At 47.9% G+C, this 17,616-nt stretch overlaps 1 protein-coding gene across 4 annotated transcripts in view; it reads left to right on the plus strand.

Annotated features, from left to right (window-relative positions):
• TLCD4 (TLC domain containing 4) overlaps nt 1-17,616 on the plus strand; it is a 175,728-nt gene that overhangs the window by 82,180 nt on the left and 75,932 nt on the right. For 3 of the 4 annotated variants that reach the window (XM_063939833.1, XM_063939831.1, XM_063939832.1), the window contains one exon: nt 7,933-8,093. In XM_063939833.1, coding sequence (XP_063795903.1) covers nt 7,939-8,093 — 155 coding nt within the window. In that variant the 5' untranslated portion in view covers nt 7,933-7,938. Of the gene's footprint in view, nt 1-7,783; nt 7,846-7,932; nt 8,094-17,616 lie in introns of those variants that run through there. The other variant, XM_063939834.1, reaches the window with a different exon arrangement.

Raw genomic sequence — 17,616 nt, forward strand, 5'->3', positions numbered from 1 at the left:
TTCAAGAGATGCTATCAGAGGACCCGTGGCCTCTACCGCTCAGACAGGACCTGCTACAGCAGGGGCCCTGTCTGTTCCAAGACTTACCGCGGCTGCGTTTGACGGCATGGCGGTTGAACACCGGATCCTGAAGGAAAAGGGTATTCCGGAAGAAGTCATTCCTACGCTTATTAAGGCCAGGAAAGATGTTACGGCAACCCATTATCACCGTATATGGCGAAAATATGTTGCATGGTGCGAGGCCAATAAGGCCCCAACAGAGGAATTTCAACTAGGTCGATTTCTGCATTTCCTGCAAGCAGGAGTGGATATGGGCCTAAAACTAGGCTCCATTAAAGTACAGATCTCGGCTCTGTCGATTTTCTTTCAAAAAGAACTAGCTTCAGTACCTGAAGTTCAGACTTTTGTAAAAGGAGTGCTGCATATTCAGCCCCCGTTTGTGCCTCCAGTGGCACCTTAGGATCTCAACGTGATGTTGAGTTTCTTAAAATCACATTGGTTTGAGCCACTTAAAACCGTGGATCTGAAATATCTCACGTGGAAAGTGGTCATGTTATTAGCCTTGGCTTCAGCCAGGCGAGTGTCAGAATTGGCGGCTTTATCATGTAAAAGCCCTTATCTGATTTTCCATATGGATAGGGCAGAGTTGAGGACTCGTCCCCAATTTCTCCCTAAGGTGGTGTCAGCGTTTCACCTGAACCAGCCTATTGTGGTGCCGGCGGCTACTAGTGAATTGGAGGACTCCAAGTTGCTAGACGTTGTCAGGGCCCTGAAAATATATGTTTCCAGGACGGCTGGAGTCAGAAAATCTGACTCGCTGTTTATCCTGTATGCACCCAACAAGCTGGGTGCTCCTGCTTCTAAGCAGTCTATTGCTCGCTGGATTTGTAGTACAATTCAGCTTGCACATTCTGTGGCAGGCATACCACAGCCAAAATCTGTAAAGGCCCATTCCACAAGGAAGGTGGGCTCATCTTGGGCGGCTGCCCGAGGGGTCTCGGCTTTACAACTTTGCCGAGCAGCTACTTGGTCAAGGGCAAATACGTTTGCAAAATTCTACAAATTTGATACCCTGGCTGAGGAGGACCTGGAGTTCTCTCATTTTGTGCTACAGAGTCATCCGCACTCTCCCGCCCGTTTGGGAGCTTTGGTATAATCCCCATGGTCCTTACGGAGTTCCCAGCATCCACTAGGACGTTAGAGAAAATAAGAATTTACTCACCGGTAATTCTATTTCTCGTAGTCCGTAGTGGATGCTGGGCGCCCATCCCAAGTGCGGATTGTCTGCAATACTTGTACATAGTTACTGTTAACTAAAGGGTTATTGTTGAGCCATCTGTTGAGAGGCTCAGTTGTTTTCATACTGTCAAACTGGATATAGTATCACGAGTTGTACGGTGTGATTGGTGTGGCTGGTAAGAGTCTTACCCGGGATTCTAAATCATTCCTTATTATGTCTGCTCGTCCGGGCACGGTGTCCTAACTGAGGCTTGGAGGAGGGTCATAGTGGGAGGAGCCAGTGCACACCAGGTAGTCATAAATCTTTCTAGAGTGCCCAGCCTCCTTCGGAGCCCGCTATTCCCCATGGTCCTTACGGAGTTCCCAGCATCCACTACGGACTACGAGAAATAGAATTACCGGTGAGTAAATTCTTATTTTTTCATATGGATAGGGCAGAATTGAGGACTCGTCCCCAGTTTCTCCCTAAGGTGGTATCTGCTTTTCACTTGAACCAACCTATTGTGGTGCCTGCGGCTACTGGGGACTTGGAGGATTCCAAGTTACTGGATGTAGTCAGGGCCCTGAAACTTTATGTTTCCAGGACGGCTGGAGTCAGAAAGACTGACTCGCTTTTTGTCCTGTACGCACCCAACAAGATAGGTGCTCCTGCTTCTAAGCAGTCTATTGCGCGCTGGATTTGTAGCACTATTCAGCTGGCGCATTCTGCGGTAGGCTTACCGCAGCCTAAATCTGTAAAAGCCCATTCCACGCGGAAGGTGGGCTCATCTTGGGCGGCTGCCCGAGGGGTCTCGGCTTTACAACTTTGCCGAGCTGCTACTTGGTCAGGGGCAAACACGTTTGCAAAATTCTACAAATTTGATACCCTGGCTGAGGAGGACCTTGAGTTCTCTCATTCGGTGCTGCAGAGTGATCCGCACTCTCCCGCCCGTTTGGGAGCTTTGGTATAATCCCCATGGTCCTTACGGAGTCCCCAGCATCCACTAGGACGTTAGAGAAAATAAGATTTTACTCACCGGTAAGTCTATTTCTCGTAGTCCGTAGTGGATGCTGGGCGCCCGTCCCAAGTGCGGAGTGTCTGCAATACTTGTATATAGTTATTGCCTAACTAAAGGGTTATTATTGAGCCATCTGTTGAGAGTTATATTTCATACTGTTAACTGGGTATAGTATCACGAGTTATACGGTGTGATTGGTGTGGCTGGTATGAGTCTTACCCGGGATTCAAAAAATCCTTCCTTATTGTGTCAGCTCTTCCGGGCACAGTATCCTAACTGAGGTCTGGAGGGGGGGCATAGAGGGAGGAGCCAGTGCACACCAGATAGTATAAAAACAAATGTGTTGAACACCAGATAGTACCAAATCTTTCTTATAGAGTGCCCAGTCTCCTGCGGAGCCCGTCTATTCCCCATGGTCCTTACGGAGTCCCCAGCATCCACTACGGACTACGAGAAATAGATTTACCGGTGAGTAAAATCTTATTTTTTGTGTGATTTTGTTGTCAGCACATTCAACTATGTAAAGAACAAAGTATTTAATAATAATATTTCATTCATTCAGATCTAGGATGTGTTATTTTAGTGTTCCCTTTATTTTTTTGAGCAGTGTATATTCTTTCGGAACAAACAAAAGGCCATGAAAGAACATATTGCAATCTGCACAAGTCAGGAAATTAGCAGGAAGGTTTTTTGGAAACATGCCTTGTATGCAAGTCAATATATAACAGATAAATAAAATAGCCACCTCCAATCAGGTTATAGCCATTTTGGAAAGTATGGATTAATATTCCCTAATGCTTCTCTTGGTAAATTCTTCTTAATGCCCAGTGTTGCAGATGCTGCTGCGCACTACTTAACTGAGGGTGTAAAACAGTTCTGTATGCTGGCCAAATGCACGTTGATAGAATTCACAGCTGACTCCCCGTTGAAGAGTGGATTTAGATGCGCCTTCTGCTTTCCATTTCCTGGATAGTGCTTATCGCTGCTGTCAGAATATCAAGCATTTTGTATTCAAGTGGAAACAATGGATTAATCTGCCCTAATGCTTGTCTTAGAATTCAAGTAGATCTTTTTCACATCAGAGGGAGTGAGTTACTGTATATACATGCACAGTGATGCACCTGAATAGTCACCTCCTGGTCAACGCCCAGGGAACTCCCAGCACTTTCGCAAGGGTGCGGATTATTAGATTTACACTAAAAATGTCACTAATGTGACGTGGTACACTAATGGGGCTTGTTTGTGGCAGAAAAGTGACAAAACACACCCAAACAAATAAAAAATGATGTCTACCTTTTTGTGTCGACCATTTACATGTCAACCTTTTGACACTGTTGACCTTTCCCAATGTCTACCTATTCTATGTTGACCTTTTGACCGTGTCGACCTAATGCATGTCTACCATTAGTGGTAGACCTATTGACTGTAGAACTTTTTAGTGTAGATTATAGTCCGGATAACCTTTCCCAATACATACTGTGCATGTCAGTCCTGACCTGGGTCAGCCCTGGACATAGGCAACCTAGGCACTTACCTAGGGTGACCTAGCTTTAGAGGGAAAGCAGCTAGAGGTGCAGACAGGACACATAGATTGAAAAAAAGAACTCAGCTGCGCAATGAAATTGGAAACATGAACAAAAGCTGACGTATGCTTAGATAAATTATAAAGAAAAATTTAATATGACAATGAAGGAAATTACATACAATAAAACATATAGTCTGGACATTAAACCTTATAGGGAAAAATAGTAAAATACCCTATACTGGATATCACATAAAACAAGCACATGTGATGTGAGCGGTAACAATATGCAACATTTGTATCCAACAAGTGAAAACAGTATCGTATCCTGGACAGGGGCGTTTTAAGAGAGGAGGGGGCCCGTGTGCAGCCTTCTGCTTTAGGGGCCCCCTCCTCTCTGACCGAGGCACAGCATTTAATACTTACCTCTCCTGGGTCCCCCGGCGGTGCCATCCTTCTCCGCAGCGGCAATAGAGTCTGAGACCAGACTCTATTGCGCATGCGCAAACCTCCGGGAACACGGCGGCCATTTTCCCGAAGATTTTGCTACTGTGCATGCGCAAAACTCCGGAAAAATGGCCGCCATGCCATATTTCTGGGGGTTTCAACAGGCGCAATAGAGTTTGTTCCCCCTAGTGTTCAAACTCTATTGTGCTGCCAAAAAGGGATGGCTTCGATGGGAGACTTCAGAGAGGTAAGTATTAAGCAAATGGGTGCGGGGTGGGCCCCCCTGGACCTGGGGGCCCGTGTGCCTCACACACACTGCACCCATTATAGAAACGCCAATGATCCTGGATATGAATGAATAGTTAGAATGTGGAGTAATTCATAAGTTTTAGACTGGTAACTGCAGTCCCATGAATGTATTAATGGAGCTCCGGTATGTAGAAATATTCAGATGTCAGATAAAGTCAAAATTACCTCTCCCGTGAGCTGGTTTCTAACCGAGCGTCCTCGGTTTAATTATCCTGCGTTGCCCACCACGTAGCTGTCACTGGGAGGGAGAGTGCAGGGCTTGCACCGGGCGGAGTCCTACACAGAGACGCTGTTGGAGATATAAAGGAGCCGCTATGGAGACTGAGTTACCAATGCCGCTCGGCGGGCCTCGATGTCAGCTGCGGCGTGCAGAGAATATAAGCCGCTGCAGGGGCTGCAAGGCCAAGATCGGTCTATAAGTATAGGTGAAAGTGCTTGTCGTGCAAAATGCTTGTTAGGCAGAGTGTAGAAGTCCAGTAGGTAAAAAAGAATTGAGGAGTCCTGACCGGTTTCGTCACGCTCCACGTGACTTTCTCAAAGGCAGACAGGACACATGCCTTGAGTGATGGAGGGAGTCAGAAGAGCCATAACAACTTGAAAAAAAGAATCCAGACAGGAGAGTGAATGGAGTGGGGAGGGCACCTGTGTGACAAGATGAGAATGGAGGGTGAGGTGCAGCCTGGAGAAGGACACAGGCGGGTAGGGAAGATGAGGTAGGCAGACTAAGAAAGAGTCAGAGCTGGTAGGAAGACAAAGGCAAGTTGGGAAGAGGAGGAAGGTGGGGCGGGAAGAAGAAGGTGACAGGCAGGAGTGTCCAGGTGCATTGGGTAGAGGCGTGGGTGGTTTAAGAAAGGAGGGGGACCATGTGCACACTGCATGTGGGCACCTTCCTCTCTGCAGCGCAGTAGACTCTGTGTATGCACAGGTCTCTGGAAATATGGCGCCTGCCATGTTCTCAGCGACTAATCTCTGTTGCGCATATGCTGGTCTCCGGAAACATGTCGCCTGCCAGGTTCGCAGATTAGTTATCTCTACTGTGCATATGCGAATCACTGGGAAAATGGCTGCTGTGGAAGTCTCTGAGTGTTTTTTTTGCTGCAGCGACAACGCAGGACTGCAGAAAAGTAATTAATTGAACATGGGTGCAGGGTGTGTGGTCTGGGTTCCCCTGGACCTAGGGGCCTGTGTGCACCACTCATCCTGCACCCATTATAGATACGCCTATAGGTAGAGGAGGAAGGTGGGCCATGCAGGAAGTGGAGCTGGCTGGCAGGAGGAGGGGAAGGCGGACCTGGGAGGAAGACACATTCGGGCCGGGAATGTTAATACGTGGGGGCGGTTGCAATTTAACAGGCTCCCGCTAAAATCTTTCTCACCCAGAGTAAGCTGGAGGTGCGATACTGCTTTAAGGTATCATCTTTTTCCGACGGGGTGGAGGGTGCCAATAGGTCAGGGCCGGCACTGATTACAACAGTGCCTTTGTGCATACAGCCATACACACTGTGTAATGCATGCGTCGTAGGAGTTTTGAGGGTCCTTCACGCACACGTAGCAGGAAAATTAGCTCCACTACATGAACCTCGGCATTGCATTCGAAACAGGCCCTCAGTGCCCTTTATGTTCAGGGATGAGTGCACGTCTTACTGACAGTGGTCTTTTGAGCTGACCGGTGTATAGCTCTGACAGCTGTGCATGTGATAGGAAAGTACCAGGAGCCAACTGTGATCATTCCTCACTGGATTGTGATGTAGAATGTGGTGTAATCTGTAGGCACAGAAGGGTTGGAATAATATTTAGCATTCAAATCTGTTACATGCTGTTATTTTTCAGATGTAAAAGTTATAAAAGTATGATTTATTGAAATAATTGCCTTTTTAAATGTCAAAATATCAAATGTTGCTTTGTTCTGATGTTCATCATTTACAGTATTATGTTATGATAGCAAAATCATCGTAAAAGTAAAACAAAAGTGCACTAAAAATAGCACATTGCAGCCCATATGCAGGGCTAGAGGGTCCATTTGTTTGGCAACGGTAACCAGAGTCATCACTGGGGTTGTGACACCCAGTGCGCTGAAAAGCTCTCCCCGCCCCAAAAAAAGGTGGATGGCAAGCAAGAGTAAGTGGCAGAATCACACTACTCTGCAGGGCGCATATGCGTGCCCACCCCATTCTGGGCATGCACACGGCAATTCATGCAAGATATGCCATGCCAACTGGCATCGAACTCACCCCTTGTTTGTCATCACTACATGTTTACCCATTCATATGTCAAGGAAATTTTAAGCAGTATATGATGCTCACACCCCCTGCAGAATATCCCTAACACTGCTAAGTAAAGTCATTGGGGGAGATTCAAATGTTAGAAAAGTCAGTTGGGTGTCTGTATTTTCCTATCTAATTGACAGGAAAAAACAGACACCCAACCGACTTTTCAAACATTTGAATTCCACCCATTGTGTCTAGAATGTATAATCAATTCTGTCTTCAAATATGCTGCCACAGTTCAAGGAGAGGAGTTAATGTGTCAAAGAGTATAAGCAATGCAGCACAGAAGAGAACTCCTGCAAATACATGTGATGCTGGTAATTGCAGCAGTATAATACCCCTTTTCCACCAACATGACAGGTCTGACCACTGTTTTCGAATGCGAGTCCAACCTGTGTCAGAGCCGAGTCAGAGCCCGTTCACACTGCAGGCTGGATCCGCCGTATTGGCGGGTAGACCCCTGTCAGACTGCTCCCATGTGCTGTCTTTCTGTTCTGGCGTATGGGTCATTAGGTAAACAAGATTTAGGTCGACAGTCCATTAGGTCGACCACTATTGGTCGACATGGTCGTTAGGTCGACATGTACAAGATTGACATGGGGAAAAAGTCGACATGATTTTTTTTTACTTTTTTTTGTGTCGTTTTGTTCGTAAAGTGACGAGGGAATCCCAATTTGTGCACCGCGTACCGTCACATGGCGAGCGAAAGGTTACCTTCCCAATTGTAGTTCCCGTGGATCGTAAAGTATGAAAAAGTTCAAAAAATGAAAAAAAAGTGTAAAAACTCATGTCGACCTCTTTTTCCATGTCGACTTAGTTCATGCAGACCTAATGTCAATGTCAACCTAGTGAATGTCGACCAATAGTGGTCGACCTAATGACTGTCAGCCTAATGACCGTAAACCCTGTTCTGTTGGGGCTTGGAGATGATATCATTTCCAAACGCTGGTGATCCGTTTACACTACAGGCTTCCTGGGTCCGACCCTGGTAGCTTCCCTGTTCGTGTTCCGGTCACTAGTTTTCAAGGACCCTTTGGCACCGCAACCACGGGCAAAATCCCAGGTTATTGCAGCAGTGGAAAAGAGGTATAAATTATACTATCTGATATTTAGCAATACGTTATATAATCTGTATCTCTTCTTCACACAGGTTACTATGCCTAATTTCAGCACACTGACACTCTGCATCTCTGCCACGAGCTTTGCCGTATCTCAGCTCCTGTTCTATTTAGGAAGCTCTTGGCTCTCAACGCGTTTAACTCTTGGCTTCAGTAAGCTCAGTGCAAAGCAGAAGATTGAATGGAATTCCAGGTAAAACTGAGGAATAAAGTTTAATTTGTGGCAAAGAATGATGTACTGTGCTGGGCTTAAGCTTCATTTGCTTTTACTATCAACCCTCTATTTTCAGGGATGATCAATGCAGTTTTACTACATGTTGTATGTAAGGCTTATAATGCCAGTTCCTAAGCAGTGGCCTAGGTGAAAGTAGTAACGTAGCATATTGCCAACCGCAGTGTTGTCCCCCCTCCCTTTTTATTAATGAGATTACCACTCCCAGTGCATGCTGTCATTTGTATCTTTTGCTAAAAAAATAAATAAATGAAAAAAGCAGAGTGGATAAAAACTTGACTTGCAGTCTGCCCCAGTATATTAATAATCTTTAACATGGCATATCGCAGCAATAAGTATACTTCAGTTAAGAATGTTTCTGATGAAATGTAACAATGTAAATCATCAGGATACGGGCAGCCTGTCCCACATATGTACCTCCATGCATCCACTGCATCAGGCAGCCTGTCCCACATATGTACCTCCATGCATCCACTACATCAGGCAGCCTGTCCCACCTATGTACCTCCTTGCATCCACTGCATCAGGCAGCCTGTCCCACCTATGTACCTCCTTGCATCCACTGCATCAGGCAGCCTGTCCCACCTATGTCCCTCCATGAATCCACTGCATCAGGCAGCCTGTCCCACATATGTACCTCCATGCATCCACTGCATCAGGCAGCCTGTCCCACCTATGTACCTCCATGCATCCACTGCATCAGGCAGCCTGTCCCACATATGTACCTCCATGCATCCACTGCATCAGGCAGCCTGTCCCACATATGTACCTCCATGCATCCACTGCATCAGGCAACCTGTCCCACCTATGTACCTCCATGCATCCACTGCATCAGGCAGCCTGTCCCACCTATGTACCTCCATGCATCCACTGCATCAGGCAGCCTGTCCCACCTATGTACCTCCATGCATCCACTGCATCAGGCAGCCTGTCCCACATATGTACCTCCATGCATCCACTGCATCAGGCAGTCTGTCCCACATATGTCTCTCCATGCATCCACTGCATCAGGCAGCCTGTCCCACCTATGTCCCTCCATGAATCCACTGCATCAGGCAGCCTGTCCCACCTATGTACCTCCATGCATCCACTGCATCAGGCAGCCTGTCCCACATATGTACCTCCATGCATCCACTGCATCAGGCAGTCTGTCCCACATATGTCTCTCCATGCATCCACTGCATCAGGCAGCCTGCCTCACCTATGTCCCTCCATGAATCCACTGCATCAGGCAGCCTGTCCCACCTATGTGCCTCCATGCATCCACTGCATCAGGCAGCCTGTCCCACATATGTACCTCCATGCATCCACTGCATCAGGCAGTCTGTCCCACATATGTCTCTCCATGCATCCACTGCATCACGCAGCCTGTCCCACCTATGTCCCTCCATGAATCCACTGCATCAGGCAGCCTGTCCCACATATGTACCTCCATGCATCCACTGCATCAGGCAGCGTGTCCCACATATGTACCTCCATGCATCCACTGCATCAGGCAGCCTGTCCCACATATGTACCTCCATGCATCCACTGCATCAGGCAGTCTGTCCCACATATGTCTCTCCATGCATCCACTGCATCAGGCAGCCTGTCCCACCTATGTCCCTCCATGCATCCACTGCATCAGGCAGCCTGTCCCACCTATGTACCTCCATGCATCCACTGCATCAGGCAGCCTGTCCCACCTATGTACCTCCATGCATCCACTGCATCAGGCAGCCTGTCCCACATATGTCTCTCCATGCATCCACTGCATCAGGCAGCCTGTCCCACCTATGTCCCTCCATGCATCCACTGCATCAGGCAGCCTGTCCCACCTATGTACCTCCATGCATCCACTGCATCAGGCAGCCTGTCCCACATATGTCTCTCCATGCATCCACTGCATCAGGCAGCCTGTCCCACCTATGTCCCTCCATGAATCCACTGCATCAGGCAGCCTGTCCCACATATGTACCTCCATGCATCCACTGCATCAGGCAGTCTGTCCCACATGTCTCTCCATGCATCCACTGCATCAGGCAGCCTGTCCCACCTATGTCCCTCCATGAATCCACTGCATCAGGCAGCCTGTCCCACCTATGTACCTCCATGCATTCACTGCATCAGGCAGCCTGTCCCACCTATGTTTCTCCATGCATCCACTGCATCAGGCAGCCTGTCCCACATATGTACCTCCATGAATCCACTGTATCAGGCAGCCTGTCCCACATATGTACCTCCATGCATCCCCTGCATCAAGCAGCCTGTCCCACATATGTACTTCCATGCATCCACTGCATCAGGCAGCCTGTCCCACCTACGGACCACCATGCATCCACTGCATCAGGCTGCCTGTCCCACATATGGACCTCCATCCATCCACTGCATCAGGCAGCCTGTCCCACATATGTACCTCCATGCATCCACTGCATCAGGCAGCCTGTCCCACCTATGTCCCTCCATGCATCCACTGCATCAGGCAGCCTGTCCCACATATGTACCTCCATGCATACACTGCATCAGGCAGCCTGTCCCACATATGTACCTCCATGCATCCACTGCATCAGGCAGCCTGTCCCACCTATGTCCCTCCATACATTCACTGCATCAGGCAGCCTGTCCCACCTTTGTCCCACCATGCATTTACTGCATCAGGCAGCCTGTCCCACATATGTCTCTCCATGCATCCACTGCATCAGGCAGCCTGTCCCACATATGTCTCTCCATGCATCCACTGCATCAGGCAGCCTGTCCCACATATGTACCTCCATGCATCCACTGCATCAGGCAGCCTGTCCCACCTATGTACCTCCATGCATTCACTGCATCAGGCAGCCTGTCCCACCCATGTCTCTCCATGCATCCACTGCATCAGGCAGCCTGTCCCACATATGTACCTCCATGAATCCACTGTATCAGGCAGCCTGTCCCACATATGTACCTCCATGCATCCCCTGCATCAAGCAGCCTGTCCCACCTATGTCCCTCCATGCATCCACTGCATCAGGCAGCCTGTCCCACCTACGGACCACCATGCATCCACTGCATCAGGCTGCCTGTCCCACATATGGACCTCCATCCATCCACTGCATCAGGCAGCCTGTCCCACATATGTACCTCCATGCATCCACTGCATCAGGCAGCCTGTCCCACCTATGTCCCTCCATGCATCCACTGCATCAGGCAGCCTGTCCCACATATGTACCTCAATGCATCCACTGCATCAGCAGCCTGTCCCACCTATGTACCTCCATGCATCCACTGCATCAGGCAGCCTGTCCCACCTATGTACCTCCATGCATCCACTGCATCAGGCAGCCTGTCCCACATATGTACCTCAATGCATCCACTGCATCAGCAGCCTGTCCCACATATGTACCTCCATGCATCCACTGCATCAGGCAGTCTGTCCCACCTATGTACCTCCATGCATCCACTGCATCAGGCAGTCTGTCCCACATATGGACCACCATGCATCCACTCCGCATGTGAGGCTTTCCAGCTGTGCATGTGGAAAGGGAAAGAGCCAGCAATGTGTATGGTGATGTCCTCCAGCCCACAGGAGTAGGATTTGCAAGACCCCTCTTTGGCAGTGTTGCGCCACTGAAGATGACGTTTGCCAATGCAGGCATTAAGGTGCTCATAGAAAACTATGGGGGCAGCTGCTGTGAGGGCTGGTGGCCAGAAAGCAGGAGATATCTATGTCTGTTTCCTGCACGCCCCCCCCCCTAATCATGTGTTAGATACTTCCCTAGTACAACACCTTATGCAGAGTGCATTTGAAATCTGCAGATGTCGGCACAATGAGGCAACAATAGAGGCACGTATACCATATACCGCTGTGTCTGCGGAGAGTATTCATCACAAATACAGCAACTGGCAGCTTTGAGTTTAGGTAAATGTTAGATACAACTCCACTGGAGAGTGCATCTGACAGATGGGTTAAAGCTATGTAGTGGTTTTATTTATAAAATGGAATCAATGAGCCTACTACGGGATGGCATTGATATTCCGGCAGGCACCATCCCGACGGTCAGAATGCTGACAGCGGCATCATATCTGTCAAAATCCTGACGGATCCCAGTGAGTATTTTAACCCTTACCCTAACTCATTCCTCCCACAGCCTAACCCTAGCGGCCCCCTTCTGCAGCCTATCCCTACCTATCCACCTCCCTGCAGCCTAACCCTAACTCTCCCCCTAGTGCTTAACCCTAACCCCAGTACTTACCATAGAGATTCTGACAGTCAGGATGGTGACTGCAAAGATATTAACTACATCACCCTACTACAGTTATTACAAGTTCCAGCTGCGGGGCATCCACATCTCATATACATCTGGAATGCAGTTGGTCTTTGGTATCATTGATGACAAGTACGTGGTCTGCTGACGTTGACCTCGTTGATCATGGAGCATGCAGACCTCATATTTTGCATGTTTATTCCATAAGGCTACATGATCGCTATGCTCAGTCCCATAGTACATTCCAGTTTAGAATAGACCTTTATCCGTACTACAAGCTGAGCTGCATTAGCACAACATAGTTTGCATTGATTATATGTCGCCTTTCACAGCTGGAGCAGCAGTAATAATTAACTGACAGTGAATAACATCCTGCATGCATAATCCACTGTACTGTATGCCTAGTTCTGTATATGAAGAAGAAGCTGTAAACGTTTTCTTTATTTAGCACAGACTGAATACAGTACGTGGATCTTCTGTGCCATATGGGATGTTGATTGGGTCTCAGAATATCCGGGAACTTCCGAAGTTTTATAATAAGACATTTCTTGGCTTGACTTTCCTTGCAATGCACATATGCTTTTAAGCTTTGAATTTCACTGACTGGTATCTCTGAGAGTAATCTGATGTGCCTGTGGGGAATTCAGCGTTCCCCTCTCTTGGCAACCACAAGCAGGTTTATGTGATGCTTTGCGGTACAGAGCGACGAAAGGAGAAGGAGTAGCTGGTATATGGGCCTTCTTGGAACCAGATATATAAAGGAGGATTATACTTTTTGGTTTTAGAAAGCAATAAAATGAACAGTTTTATTAGAACTTCCTCCAGAAACATGTCGTCCCCATATGTAAAGACATTGTGCACTTGACCCCATATTGGTATTGTGCATTAGATAGGGCGATATTCAATTAGCTGCGGTAATTCACCACAGCTAATTGACCTCATCAGGGATATTCAACTGTCTCCAAAGTGCGGCCACCAGCAGCACTTCTCGGGGACTTTTCGCCACCTTTTGAATACCGAAATGCGAAACATCAGGTAAAAATTGCAAAAAAATTTACAAATTTAGTGGGGACAATTCAATATCCCCCATGATTGAGATAACCGGCCTATCTCAAACGTTTTTTAAAGGGGCAATCACTTACAAGCCATGGCTTTGCCTTGTATGTGATTGCCTCTTTAAAAAAAAGTCCAATATCGTCTGGCACCCCGCACCTCCAGCGATCGCGGACTCCATTACATCTCGCCGCCAGTATTTTATCTCTACTTCTAGATATGCAGATTTTGCTGAGGTGTAAGTGGCAACTCCCTAGAGTTTTTTTTCTCTTACGTCCTAGAGGATGCTGGGGTCCATTTTAGTACCATGGGGTATAGACTGTTCCGCAGGAGCCTTCGGCACTTTAAGACTTTTCAACAGTGTGAACTGGCTCCTCCCTCTATGCCCCTCCTCCAGACCTCAGTTTAGAAAATGTGCCCGGGAGACTGGATGCACACCAGTGGAGCTCTACAGAGTTCTGCTGGAAAAGACTTTGTTAGGTTTTTTATTTTACAGGGAAGCTGCTGGCAACAGCTTCCCTGCTTCGTGGGACTTAGGGGGGGGGAGTAGGAACCAACTTCTCCATCAGTTCAATGGCTCTGCTTCCGCTACCAGGACACCCTTAGCTCCTGAAGGGTACTGAACACAGCCCTTGCCTGGCTGCTGCTCACTGCCACAGCACTGCCGCCACCCCCTAACAGAGCAGAAGTCAGAAGGCTGGTGAGTATTTACCGGAGACCTGCAGAGAGGGGCCCTCCGGTCATCATGGCGGCATAAAGGTACCAGCGCAGCGCGGGACGCTGCGCAGCAACATGTCTCTCAGCACAGGGTGCAGAGCGCGAGGGGGGGGGGGGGGGCGTTCTGAGGGGCATGATAAATCCTTACTCTCACTGGCAAAATGTACATACATGTAAGCCGCTGATGTACACTACCCCCGCCAGTATAAATATTACTGTGGCTGAACCGCGCCATTACAGGGGGCGGGGCTTCACCTCAGAATTGCTTGTAACACTCATTTTCTCCTCACAGAGACGCCGGAGCGCTGATCCTGCAGGTTACTTCTCCTCACACATCGCTGATACATATACCAGGGTGTTATAGAAGGGGAGGGGAGCACATAATTTGTTGAAGTCTGCGGGCTTCACATTGGATTAAAAGCGATGTTTTGGTATATATGTATATTCATTGTATGTAATACATATAGGGCGCGTGGTGTGGAATGGCAATTCCCTCTGGGTCCCGCTGACAGACATTAGTGTAGGTCTGTCCCCATTAGCTCCCATGTTTGTGTGAGTGGTGTGATTATACACGCGTGTAACATGTCTAGAGAAAGCTCTTTCCCAGAGGAACCCATGTTAGAGGCACAAGAGTGTTCTGAGCCTGTGTGGGTGAGAAAGCTGCAGAGTAATATGGCTCAACTAGCAAAGAAATTCTCTGAGTCTGAGGAACAGACAAAGCATTGGAGGCAGTCTGTGGAAGATGCTCTATTTGCTGATTGTTCCACATCATCCACTCGGGACCACTCCAGTTCCCAGAAAAGGTCCCTGGCCCAAATTATGCAAAGGGACACTGACACACTGAAGTCGACACTGGGGATTTTAGGGGGGTAGATCCCAAACTGGCTAAGAGCATTCAGTGTATAATAGTCGCCATAAAAGAGGTGTTGGAATTTCCTGACACAACACCTCCACCTGAGGAAAAAGATTATTTTAAATTAAATAAAAAACAGGTGGTGATTTTTCCTCCATCTAAGAACTTAAATAAATTTTTGAGGAATCCTGGGCTAACCCGGAAAATAAATTTGCCATCCCTAAAAGGTTGCGGGTAACGTACCCTTTCCCAGAAGAGGATAGGCGTAAGTGGGAGCCACCCCCAATGATAGACACCTCAGTTTCTAGGTTGTCAAAGAAAATCATTTTACCTGCCCCAGGGTCAGCTTCATTAAAAGAACCTGCTGACCGCAAATTAGAGACGACTTTAAAGTCCATCTATGTTGCTACGGGTACGTTGCTCAGGCCCACAATTGCTTCTGCGTGGGTAGGTAACGCAGTTGAAAAGTAGGCAGATAACTTGATTGTTAATATTGACACGGTCGATAGAGATGACATGCTGCAAATTCTAGGTCATATCAAAGATTCTGCAGGTTATTTGGTTGAGGCTATGAAGGACGTAGGCTTACTGGGCTCACGTGCCTCTGCTGTGGCGGTTTCAGCCCGCAGGGCGCTCTGGATATGCCAATGGAATGCTGACGCAGAATCCAAAAGAAATATTGAGGCGCTCTCCATCCAGGAGTCTTTGCGGAGGTGACAAGTCATTGGGGCGTTCCTCAAGTGGATATGATGGCATCACGCCTCAACAAGAAGCTTCAGAAATATTGTTCCAGGTCGAGAGACCCACAAGCAAAAGCGATAGATGCACTGGTGACCCAGTGGGTGTTTCAGTCGGTGTATCTGTTTCCTCCACTTCCACTTATTCCAAAAGTTCTCAAGATCATCAGAAGAACAAGAGTTCGAGCAATACTCACTGCTCCAGATTGGCCAAGGAGGGCTTGGTATCCAGATCTTCAAGAGTTATTACTGGAAGATCCTCGGCCTTTTCCTCTTCGCGAGGACCTGCTTCAGCAGGGGCCGTTAGCTTATCAGGACTTACCGCGGCTGTGTTTGACGACATGGCTGTTGAGCGCCAGATCCTAGCCCGTAAGGGTATTCCCAATTAAGTCATTTCCACACTTATTCTGGCCAGGAAAGGGGTAACGTCCAAACATTACCATCGTATTTGGAGAAAATATGTATCTTGGTGTGAATCCAAGAAGTCTCCTGCGGTGGAGTTTCAATTAGGACGACTTCTCCTATTTCTACAGGCGGGTGTGGATGCTGGATTGAGATTAGGATCTATCAAGGTTCAGATCTCGGCCTTGTCAGTTTGCTTTCAGAAACAATTGGCTTCTCTTCCTGAGGTTCAGACCTTCGTGAAAGGGGTTCTGCGCATCCAACCTCCCTTTGTGCCTCCTGCGGCGCCATGGGTTCTTAATGTGGTGTTGCAGTTCCTTAAATCGGAGTGGTTTGAGCCTCTACAAGAGATAGAGTTGAAGTTTCTCACTTGGAAAGTGGTCATGCTGTTGGCCTTCGCCTCAGGCAGACGAGTGTCTGAGTTAGGAGCTCTGTCACACAAGAGTCCTTACTTAATATTTCATGAAGATAGGGCTGAACTGAGAACACGTCAGCACTTTCTTTCGAAGGTTGTGTCTTCTTTTCATATCAACCAACCAGTGGTGGTGCCAGTGGCTTCTGACACCTCAGCCATCCCAAAGTCCTTGGATGTCGTCAGAGCGTTGAGGACTTATGTTGCAAGAACGGCTAGGGTAAGGAAAACAGAATCTTTGTTTGCCCTCTATGACCCCAACAATATTGGGGGTCCTGCTTCTAAGTAGACTATTGTGCGCTGGATCAGGGGTACCATTCAGCACGCTCATTCCATGGCAGGATTGCCGTTACAGACTTCGGTGAAAGCCCACTCTACAAGGAAAGTGGGTTCGTCCTGGGCGGCTGCCCGGGGTGTCTCGGCATTGCAAATCTGCTGAGCTGCTACTTGGTCAGGTGCAAACACTTTTGCTAAGTTTTATAAGTTTGACGCCTTGGCTGCTGACGACCTAAAATTTGGTCAGTCAGTTCTGCAGGAACATTAGCACTTTCCCGCCCATACTGGGAGCTTTGGTATACCCCCATGGTACTAAAATGGACCCCAGCATCCTCTAGGATGTAAGAGAAAATAGGATTTTAATAACCTACCGGTAAATCCTTTTCTCGTAGTCCGTAGAGGATGCTGGGCTCCCGCCCAGTGCTCCATTTTCCTGCTGAGTACGTTTAAAAAATTTTTTACACACTTGTGTTTAGAAGTTGACAGCTGTTGCTGTTACGTTATACATGCTGGTTGGCATGAGTTATGTTAAAGGCCATGTTAGCCGACATGTTTTTTGTATATGGTGTGAGCTGGTGTGAATATTGCCACAAGTTTGTTAGTAAATCCTCTCTCGAATATGTACGTCTCCTCGGGCACAGTTCCTATACTGAGGTCTGAAGGAGGGGCATAGAGGGAGGAGCCAGTTCACACTGTTGAAAAGTCTTAAAGTGCCGAAGGCTCCTGCGGAACAGTCTATACCCCATGGTACTAAAATGGATTCCAGCATCCTCTACGGACTACGAGAAAAGGATTTACCGGTAGGTTATTA

The sequence above is a fragment of the Pseudophryne corroboree genome, chromosome 9, assembly GCF_028390025.1.
Source record: "Pseudophryne corroboree isolate aPseCor3 chromosome 9, aPseCor3.hap2, whole genome shotgun sequence".
NCBI lineage: Eukaryota > Metazoa > Chordata > Amphibia > Anura > Myobatrachidae > Pseudophryne > Pseudophryne corroboree.